Source organism: Borostomias antarcticus (assembly GCF_949987555.1).
Source record: "Borostomias antarcticus genome assembly, chromosome: 11".
In the NCBI taxonomy this organism is placed as follows: domain Eukaryota; kingdom Metazoa; phylum Chordata; class Actinopteri; order Stomiiformes; family Stomiidae; genus Borostomias; species Borostomias antarcticus.
Window position 1 is genome coordinate 14,271,313 of NC_140244.1, and position 10,582 is coordinate 14,281,894.

Sequence of the window (10,582 nt, forward strand, 5' to 3'; positions counted from 1 at the left end):
CCCACCGGCCTGCGGATGAAGAACATGGTGACCGCGCCCACAATGGGGACATCACCAATCAGAGGCTCCAGAATCACCCGCATCATCCCGTTCAGCTGCGGAGAGACAGGGGGGAGAGACAGGGGGGAGAGACAGGGGGGAGAGACGGGGGGGAGAGACAGGGGGGAGAGACGGGGGGAGAGACGGGGGGTAGAGACAGGGGGGAGAGACAGGGGCGAGAGACAGGGGGGAGAGACGGGGGCGAGAGACAGGGGGGAGAGACAGGGGGGAGAGACAGGGGGGAGGGACGGGGGCGAGAGACGGGGGCGAGAGACAGGGGGGAGAGGGGGAGAACATCACCCACATACTCGTCTGGGTTCACCTCCCGGGTTCGGTTCTATGTTCTAATTTCAAGAACATGTTACTTTTCCATGACGTACCGCCGTATGGTCTCCCGCGCTCTCCTGAGGTGAGACATACCTGTATTCCCTTGACGCCAGCTTTGCAGAAATACCTCTTCACCTCCACGTCGATCTCCACGTCACCAACGTAGCTGCAAACAAGAGGGACAGGAAAAGACAGAGAAAAAAGAGGAGTTTTATTGCTAGATATTGTTTATTGTGCTTTGTTACAGCACAGAAAATATGAGCTATAGACATACTTCAGTGAGGCACAGGGGGAAGCCAAATAGGAGAGAGGGTCAAAGTTCACCTGATGTACAGATCCAGCAGCACCTGGCCCTTGTCGTTCTCTGTGTGGGCCTTGACCCCCACGACCTTCATAGCCTAGAGCACACAGGGACAAGCACTCCACGTGAACAAGTGTGTACAGTAGGACTTGTTCAGTCCTATGTCAACCTCAGAGGAAAGGATGATTTGTTGAAACGAAATAGTGTGTTGGAGAGTGAGTTGAGGCGAAAACTTTGTGTGTGTTAATGTGTGAGTTTGTGTGTGTGTGTGTGGCTTCACCTTGTCCCCAAAGTCCACCTTGGTGAAGCTGAGGGTCTGCAGGTGTGGGCTGGAGTTACGGATGGACGGGGCAATGGTCTCCACCAGCAGCTTGTCCAGGTACTGACCCACAAACGGCCACACCTGCTGCAACACCTGGACACAGGGGCACAAGAGACATGTAAACAAACACCTGGACACAGGGGCACAAGAGACATGTAAACAAACACCTGGACACAGGGGCACAAGAGACATGTAAACAAACACCTGGACACAGGGGCACAAGAGACATGTAAACTAAGAGCTGTTATAAGGCTGTTCTAACACCACAGTCAGAAAACAGGTATCTTAGCAGAGCTACGAGGCTAAAGCCTCCGATTTCTAACAGTAAGAAGTGACAAAGAGGAACAGGCAGCTGTAATCAGTTCACGCCTTTCAGCTGTGATACTCTGCTATATACAACTCTGCCCTGTTCTAGGGGGCATTTCAGCTGTCCGGCATATTTATGTTACATGTACCAGTCCACTGTTTACACAATAGTGTTTCTATAGAAACCCACTATGTATGTATAGTGCTCCAGAGGGGGTTTGCGCTGGTCTAAAAGCAGCAGTAGGCGTCCCGGCCGTGGGAGTGTGTGGTTGCGTGACTGCTGCCCGAGGAAACCGCGGCTGGCTTGAAGCCTTGGCCCTGTGAGTCAGTAGCAGCAGACGGTTCATCTGGAGGAGGCGGCGCCAGAGGAGCTCAGCTGACCTCCCCTCCAGGAACCCCACTCAAATACCAGCTTTGTCTCCGACTCTACCCTGCGTGGACCTCGAGTTTCAGTTGGAGCGGACCTTGTATTATTCGGTGTTATCCGGGGCGGTCTATTCTTAGCTTCACAGACAGGGCTGGGCTGGGCTGCATGGGATAGGGGAGACCAGGGTGGGGATTTGCTGCAGTTTGATTGGATTTGGGGGTTTCAGCTTGCCCCTCCCCCTTCCTGTGAGTCATCCAGAGGCTAATATGGAAAGGTTGAGAGAGTGGCCTGGCTCTGCTGCAGTAGGAGAGCCCCAGCCCCAGCTCTGCCCAGACAGTGGCCACAGGGGCAGTGGGGTGGTGTCTGTGCTCTAACATGGCTGCTGCGGCTGTGCTAACATTAGCGCTAGCGTTAGCAGCTCAACTAAACAAGCTCCACCCGCCATCCGTCAACGCAACAGCTGCGTCACGCAGAGAGAGAGACGGGCATTATGTGCTTCATAGGAGAATGATGGATCGAGGCGGTCTCTAAATAAAAGGGGTAGATGTTTATGGGTGGAAAGAATGTCGTATGAAAATGAGGATGAAGAACAACCTTATTCAGCCACTCAACCTTCTCCACGTCTGGGAAGTTGACCTGTAAGGAATAAGAGTTAGATTAGCTCCAAATAGAACATTTGAGGAAGTTGTGGGTTATCGAACCATGCTCCCTGGTCACCATATATAGTTGTTATGGGTTTGATGTTAGTAGGCCTAAGTGGTGTAGGCCAGTTCCATGATTGAAACTCTAACTAATTGGCACCTCTGTTTCCATGGCACTTCACTCTTGCAGTTTTCAAAACACCATGCTTTACCTTTAACTCCAAAGGTTATGCTTGTGACCAGAAAGAATAGCACTTTTCTGCCCCATTTTCTGTCATCAAGAAATGTCCTATAGAAGCAGCTATGGGCGTGTTTAGTAGCGATAGTGAATAAAAGTGACAACTCTACATACCAAAGAAGAACATCAGTACATACTGGCCATTGGCATTTCAAAGATAAAGGACGTAATGCTAGTGAGCTGATTCAGAGCAGATGGATTATAGCCAGATGTAGATCACACCAGCCTTATGATGCGCTGACTTTTACAGATTTAATGTTCACAATGTGTCAAAGCAACATTTTGACGAGTTGCTGATATCCATTCTGGGACTATTATTGACAATGTTGGGACATCCTGGAACAGTGTTATTATTGTGTGGCTTGTGTAAGTTTGCAAATGTCCAAAGGCCTATGTTGATGCAGCCATGCAGGAGTCCGGACCTCGACACCAAGCAGGAGAACTCTCCTTCATACCTTTGGTGTTTTCCTTACCCAAGCAGGAAGATCTTTTCTGCTTTTGAACGCTTTCGTGGATGTGAAATCTTGCTCGTCATTGAGAGACTGGATAGCGGACCTCAGGCGAGCCTCCTTGGCTTCGCGCGAATGTTTCCATCCTGTGTAGACCATGAGTCCGAAAACTAACAAGCTGGTGCTGACCCGATAGTAGCCGGCCAGGTAAACGGGCAGTAAGGCACCGAGGCACTTCCCGAACGTCCACAAAACCGACACCGCGTCAATCCCCTTGATTTTGGGGGGTTCCATTTCTCCGCAATCCGGAACATTTTTGGACTGCGCCGAGCTCTCTGCGCTCTTGGATCCGCTCGTTCCTGAATCTTCGCCTTGCATCGTGGCCTCTTTTTGTTAATAGCCTACTACTGACAATGTTATAGAAGTACCCTATCACAGTGTTGGATTTAATCAAATACTTGGAGTAACGCGACGTACTGTTGTCCATCCAGATATGCTATCGGTTGAGGTCTGTTTGAGATCACTAGTGCGTTCATAAATAATTTATTTTCACTGCATTATTTCCACAAAAAGTTCGCGTTTGGGCTTTTCTGTCTAGCATGCAACTTCTCTGCGTCGCGGCAGCGGATCAGCCTATTTTGAGTCCGGGACGGTGGGCTGTGCTGCTCCACCAGTGCCGTTAGCGGAATCTGAACACGCCCAGTGATGTGAAAAGATCTGACTCATTCCTGATCGATCCGTGTGTCCAGAGCACGCAGATGTCTACTGCTCTGTGCGCAGACAGGCTGCCGTGTTAAACTAGGTTGAATACTTTGTCAATAAAAGTAAAAGTGCCACCGTCATCTTTTCGACTTTGTTGCTCTCAGATTGTCAGGAAGACATACTGGTAAACCAGACTCATCGCGAAAACAAATTGATATTCGCGATGAGTCTGGTTTGCAGGCCAAGGAAGACGTACTGTAACATCCAGACGTATAGGCCTTCGGGTCGGGGTACTAGGCTACAATCCCGCATTACTGGTGCATGGACTGACGGACATAATAGCCCACCAGTCGACGGTGCTACCGGAGCTCTGCAAACGCTCCAGTTTATTTTAAACTTGCAGAACGTGCGTTCTGTTAAACCCTACTGAAAGCTTCGCTTCCGTGTATCCAGGCCGTCAGTCAGACCCTCCTCTCCATGAAGAAGCAAGATCCTCAATAGTTTACACAGCCAACGGGTAGCGTTGTGTGATCTTGTATTGCGAGCGTCTCCACCCCAACCCAATCTATGGCCTCATCCCCCGGCTTGCTTGTTGAGTAGTTAACAAGTAGTGTACTTACCCTTACCTTAGTGTCGTCTATTTAGTTTATAACTTGTAGTTATAAATCCTCAGTTATGCGTTAGTTATACTATTTTTCATTTGCATCATAACATCTGAATATTTTGTAATAATAATAATAATAATGAGACAAGGGGAGAGCTTCTTTTTGAGTGGTTGTTATTCTCATTGAAGTACCAAAATGACCTTACACAAGAGCAACCCACAAAAACATATCAAACAGCATTGTATTCTCCTGGCAGTCTCAGACACACACTGACTTGTCTCAGAGCTCTATGAATATCCTCATGGCATATTTTCACAGTTTGACCCTATTTGTGGTGCCTGTGTTTCAACGTGTCCCTTTGGCACACAGACCTTTAACAAGTTCAGGGGTCAGCTCTACAGAAATGGCCTTTAACAAGTTCAGGGGTCAGCTCTACAGAAATGGCCTTTAACAAGTTCAGGGTTCAGCTCTACAGAAATGGCCTTTAACAAGTTCAGGGGTCAGCTGTACAGAAATGTCTGCCCTCTGCAGGGCAGAGTGTGAAGGGAGGGGTGGGCGGGGCCAAGATACTGTCGCTCCAACATGGCCACTCGAGTCCTGGGTCTGTTAGGTGCTGCACGTGAAGCAGGACACCAGTCTCACACACCTGCTAAAAACCTCTGGATGTGGTGTGTAGACTGTGGTGGGGGCTGGATCAGAGGGGCAGGGAGGGGGTAGAAGGTAGTGGGTCTGGATCAGGGAGGGGGTAGAAGGTAGTGGGTCTAGATCAGGGAGGGGGTAGAAGGTAGTGGGTCTGGATCAGGGAGGGGGTAGAAGGTAGTGGGTCTGGATCAGGCAGGGGGTAGAAGGTAGTGGGTCTGGATCAGGCAGGGGGTAGAAGGTAGTGAGTCTGGATCAGTGGATCAGGGAGGGGGTAGAAGGTAGTGGGTCTGGATCAGGCAGGGGGTAGAAGGTAGTGGGTCTGGATCAGGCAGGGGGTAGAAGGTAGTGGGTCTGGATCAGGCAGGGGGTAGAAGGTAGTGAGTCTGGATCAGTGGATCAGGGAGGGGGTAGAAGGTAGTGGGTCTGGATCAGTGGGGCAGGGTGGTGATCCTCATGCTCTGGCTGGCGATGGGGTAGGACACCATGGGTGTGGTGGCGTGGCTCATGGTGATACCGGGCAGGGGCTGCGCCATGGATACCGCCACGGGCGCCACGGATACCGCCACAGTCGCCATGGAGACCGGTGGCGCCATGCCCTGGGCGATGGTCTGTGCCAGCGCGGCGGAGAGGGGGGTGATCTCGGGGTTGAGGTGCAGGGGCGGGGCGGTGGGGGGCGCGGCGTTGCTGGGGGGCACCGTGGGGGCGCCGGTGGACGCCACCAGGTCCTGCTGGGTGACGGGCCGCGGCTGCAGCCCCGCGCTGCTCAGGGTGGTGTGGGTCTGCGCGATGCTGTGGTTGTAGGAGCTCACCGCGCCCACAGGGGGCGCCAGGCTCTGCTCGGAGGGGGCGGGCGTGGAGGACAGGGTCATGACCTTGGCCTGGCTCCTAAACTGGGCGTTCTGCTCCAGCAGCACCTCGTTAGTGGCTATAAGGTTGGACACCTGAGAACGACATGAACAAAACAGCATGAAGAAGAGAGACAGCTTGAAAAGAGAGGGTTTATTAGCAGGGATTCTACACACAGGGTGAGTGATCTCTGATTCTACACACAGGGTTGAGAGTGATCTCTGATTCTACACACAGGGTTGAGAGTGATCTCTGATTCTACACACAGGGTTGAGAGTGATCTCTGATTCTACACACAGGGTTGAGAGTGATCTCTGATTCTACACACAGGGTTGAGAGTGATCTCTGATTCTACACACAGGGTTGAGTGATCTCTGATTCTACACACAGGGTTGAGAGTGATCTCTGATTCTACACACAGGGTTGAGAGCTTCTCCCGCCTGCCTCTCGGCCAGGTGCAGGATAATAATTGAGTAGGGTTTCAAATTTCAAGGAATTTCATTAATTGATAACTGTTAACCTTAACAAACAATAGTGGATTAATTGATAAGAACGTCCCGCGCTGGACTGCGCTTTACTCGCTTCATTTTTGTGTCTTCTTCCGCTGTGTTGTTGAAATTTCCCAGCATCCTAATTAGTCTTCACTACATGGCGTGGCGCCCTCATGAGCAGTCAGACCCTAAATCAGGATTACATTTCACACAACTCCCGTTGATAACGTTCGTAAAAATAAAGAAGAAGTTTCGTTCCATTAATAAGCAATTAATTGAGTAACCAAATCTTACTTGAGTAAATTCTTATCGGCAATTAATCAATAGTGGATTAACTGTTAGCATCCCTATGATTGCAGATAATCAGAATTTCTGCCTCACCAACCTGCTTCTTCAACTCCTCCACCCTCTTCCTCAGGAGCAAGTTCTCCTCCTCCAGGAAGCGGTAGTCCAGGGGGCGGGGCTGCAGCGTGGCCTGGACCCCCAGCTCGTAGTGGGCCCCCCCGCTCCCTTCCACCAGCCGAAGCCCCTCCAGCCGGCGCCTCTTCAGCTGCAGGGCCGTGTGGTCCACGGGGACCTCCAGGGGCCCCGGCTCGAACAGCCCGCTCTCGAACAGGGGGTCGTACACCGAGCAGGGGCCCCGGTCGTACCGACGCTGTCCCGACGAGCCCATGGACAGACAGCCGCCCATCCCCACTCCTCCGACCCCCCCGACCCCTGAGATGCCCGGGTCTCGGCAGCCCCCCAGGCTGGGGCAGCCCATCCCCATCATGTTACCCCCGCCGACGCCCCCAATGAGTCCAGCCATACCCACGCAGGCCCCGCCTCCTCCGGCCCCGCCCCCCCCGCCGACACCCGCGCTCGCCATGCCGCCGCCCCCCGGGCCCATGGCCCCGCCCACCCCCGCCCTCGTCGGCTCGTACTCGTACTCGTAGTCCTTCTGCACGTGGCGGAACTTGCATTTGCTGCCCCTCTGGCACTCCCCCTTCAGGAAGTCTCTGCAGATGGGAACCTCTCCCCGGCTGTGGGGGAGGTCCAGGGGGGACAGGCCCAGGCCGGCCGCCACCTTCCCCCTCAGACGCAGGGGCAGCTCCCCCGTCTTCTTGTAGGAGTCCTCATCCTCCTTGGAGCCGTGGACGAAGCGGCAGTTGGAGCGCACGCACTCCTTGTTCTGGTGGTCGTGGCAGAAGATGAACTCGTTCTTCTGCACGCCGAGGTCCGGAACCTCGTTGAAGTCCGGGTGGCGGAAGCGGCAGCGCCGGCCCCGCTTGCACACGTTCCGCAGGAAGTCCCTGCAGATGCCGTCCGGGGGCACGCCCCCCGCCGAGCCCGCCCCCCCGCCTCCGCTGTTCCCGTTCCCCAGAGCCCCTCCTCCTCCCATCACCCCGGAGCCACCGCCCCCCACGCCGCCCGCGGATCCCCCTCGGCCCTCTCCTGCGCCCCCGGGCCCCAGAGCCCCGTCCTCGCCCGCGCCGCTGCTGCCACTCCCACTGCCGGCTGACAGGTAGGGCCCGTCCCGGTCAGGCATGGCGCTCCGCCCGGCGCAGGACGAACACGCCACTCATGTGTGTGTGAGCTGGTCTGACAATCTTTAGGAATACTTTAATAAATAGAATGACTGTGAGGCTCCCAACTGGGCCACAGTAGGCTTCTATCCGGGCATCTGCAAACAAAATTATAATTTGTTTTCAAAACATGATAAACACAATGATTCATCATCAATCATGAATCTACAACACCTGTTCAGCACTTGCAACTAGTTAGCGAACATTAACATACAGTCATAGGTATAGCTGTTAAAATTGAAGTAAGCAGCAAGCTACGCTTAATAGCTACATGTTTTGGGTGGAAGGCTCTAATCTCCATACAGAAAAGACGGGGAACAGTGGTGCTATGGATAATTAGCTGTTTACCAGAACTGAGTTCTACTGAGTGAGCTTGTTAGCTAGTTAGCTATACATCTCTTGCTCATGCTGTATTTTGTCAGCCAGACATTTTCTGTTGATTTCAACATGCTGAGAAATAGACTCGTGGTATACGTTATTCAAACTCAAAGCAAATAGGTTTAATAAGTTAGCGACAGTGAATGTGTGACTGCTACAGTAGCTAGCTACCCATGCTACCTAGTCCAACTCGGCTATCTGACCAGCTAGCTGATAGCATTACCACTAGCACCAACGTTAGTGGCTACGCTAGCTAGATTAGCCATACTGGCCAAAGAAGACTTACCAATGCAACTCGGGGCACTTAATGGAGAGAGAACTATCCTGTACTTCCCATGGAAGTTGGTGGTGCTCTTTCTTTATGTACGTTGTGCAAGTAAGACACACGTTTCATTTTGTATTCCTCTCTGGGCCCTGGTACGCTTTCTTATAAAGAGTGCTGTTTACCACATTGCTTTCCTCATTCCTCACAAATGGCACTGCTGCCATCTACTGGCTGACCAGTTTCCAGCAGCATCACCGCGCGGCTCGAGTTCGCTTGACCCGTGGTTTGACCACTGACGCATTCTCGTAGTAGAGTAGGCTACTAGTGCACAGTGCGTGCCTGCGTGCCTGCCTGCCTGCCTGCCTGCCTGCCTGCCTGCCTGCCTGCCTGCCTGCCTATCTATCTATCTATCTATCTATCTATCTATCTATCTATCTATCTATCTATCTATATCTACTGTATCTGTCTGTCCATGGGCGATTTTATAGGGGGACTTGCCCCCCCTGATTGGCCAGCCCAAATCTGCTCAAATTCTTTAAAAAAACAAACAAACGATTTTTTAACTTATTAACACAATTATTAAATACATAATTGTGGTTTGTACCAGTTCGTGTTAGGTCATCATTCATTTTAAAAGTGTATTTATTACTTAAAGTCGCACTGAAACGGACGTTTGAGATCATCTAACTTCCGTAGTTTGACGTATTTCCGACGCAAACAAGCTATGAGGGTGGGACATATGCTTAGAGGAATTTGATTGGAACATTGACAAGTGGACGGGTTTTAAAGGACAATGCTCGTTTTTGACAACCTGGACCTTATTTACGACATATTATAAGACGTTTGACTCACCGAGATCACTTTGGTGTAGTTCGGAGGCATGTAGAAGACATTTAAAATCCAGCGCGAGCCAGTATATCCATGTAATGGCAGTGGTCGGGGCACTTAGAATGCAGTTTCTAAAAATCTATTTTCTGCCGCGAAACGGTTGTTTTCATCAATCTGTCTTCATGAATCGCTAGTTGTGCTTACATAGAGCATAATCCTGTGGTGGTTTTTCACATGCCTCTTTAATATGATCTTTAGAAACGTCTTTGAAACGAAATAGCTTCCTCACTTGCTCCAGCAGCATGCACAGCGTGCTGGAGCAACATTTGCGCGAAGCTATTTCGTTTCGAAAGACGTTTCTAAAGATCATATTACAGAGGCATTTGAAAAACCACCACAGGATTAGGCTCTATGTAAGCACAACTAGCGATTCATGAAGACAGATTGATGAAAACAACCGTTTCGCGGCAGAAAATAGATTTTTAGAAACTGCATTCTAAGTACTATAATTATAGTACATATACCGAAGGGACAAAGTATCCTTGTGAGTCCCGGGTAATGGTGGTGAATTGGTTGGTTAAACTCCCTCCAAGAGGGATGCTCCTATTGGTGCAACTGTTAGCACGTCTGGGTTCGAATCCCGGCTGCTCTGGGCAAGCCGTTAACATGGGTTACAATGGTGCTGTGCCCTGTGGTGTGGATTGAGTTTAGAGGGGTCATTGTAACAGAGTAAAAAGGTCTCGTTAGTCCCAGGTAATAGTGGTAAGTTGGTTGGTTAAACTCATTCCTTAAAGGCAAGGCAAGGCAAGTTTATTTGTATAGCACATTTCAGCAACAAGGCAATTTAAAGTGCTTTACATGAGACATTAAAAGCATCAAGACAAAGTGCAACACATAAAAGATCAAAACGAAATGCAAATAAGGACATTTAAAACAAAATGCAGGAAAAATAAAATACAAGAATAAAAGTTACAGAGCAGTGTATGAATGAATAATTATTTGATTTAATAAAAAGCAACTACAATAAAATGTAGTTTAGTGATGCTTGGCAGTGATGGAAAAGCCAGGCACAACACATCAGCCACTGAGGCGCTGAACAATGGTTTTGAAAATTGCCCGAACAGCCACTGAAGGTCCTGTTTTACACAAGCCGTTTGAAGAAGTGCTGCATTCCCTCCTACGGGCTATTTGAGTTGCACGTTCTACAGGCAGTTCATTATTTGCCTAATGCATGCATGCACTTGGAGTGACAGTTAACTGGTCAGTTCTT

The 10,582-nt window shown here is 50.6% G+C and overlaps 2 protein-coding genes across 4 annotated transcripts in view; both read right to left on the bottom strand.

Annotated features, from left to right (window-relative positions):
- The window catches only part of esyt1b (extended synaptotagmin-like protein 1b), a 39,446-nt gene extending 35,836 nt beyond the window's left edge, over nt 1–3,610 (bottom strand). For 2 of the 3 annotated variants that reach the window (XM_084445870.1, XM_084445868.1), the window contains exons 1-6: nt 3,015–3,610; nt 2,257–2,298; nt 948–1,082; nt 691–764; nt 460–532; nt 6–95 (exon numbers count right to left, since the gene is read on the bottom strand). In XM_084445870.1, the coding sequence (XP_084301996.1) occupies nt 6–95; nt 460–532; nt 691–764; nt 948–1,082; nt 2,257–2,298; nt 3,015–3,368 (768 nt within the window). In that variant the 5' untranslated portion in view covers nt 3,369–3,610. The remainder of the gene's footprint in view (nt 1–5; nt 96–459; nt 533–690; nt 765–947; nt 1,083–2,256; nt 2,299–3,014) is intronic. The other variant, XM_084445869.1, reaches the window with a different exon arrangement.
- Nucleotides 3,611–4,514: 904 nt separating this feature from the next.
- zc3h10 (zinc finger CCCH-type containing 10) lies at nt 4,515–8,632 on the bottom strand. The gene is made up of 3 exons (XM_084446315.1): nt 8,506–8,632; nt 6,662–7,939; nt 4,515–5,880 (listed from the first exon to the last, which is right to left on the bottom strand). Exons 2-3 carry the CDS (start codon nt 7,802–7,804, stop codon nt 5,368–5,370), a joined length of 1,656 nt encoding a protein of 551 aa, XP_084302441.1. The 5' UTR covers nt 7,805–7,939; nt 8,506–8,632; the 3' UTR covers nt 4,515–5,367.
- Nucleotides 8,633–10,582: the final 1,950 nt, after the last annotated feature.

What these genes read in the sequence shown, in the direction of transcription:
- zc3h10 (XM_084446315.1), bottom strand. Translation starts at nt 7,804, where the DNA reads ATGCCTGACCGGGACGGGCCCTACCTGTCAGCCGGCAGTGGGAGTGGC. An exon ending in TGGAGGAGTTGAAGAAGCAG is followed by an intron (nt 5,881 to 6,661) that starts GTTGGTGAGGCA and finishes TGTCGTTCTCAG; the next exon opens with GTGTCCAACCTTATAGCCAC.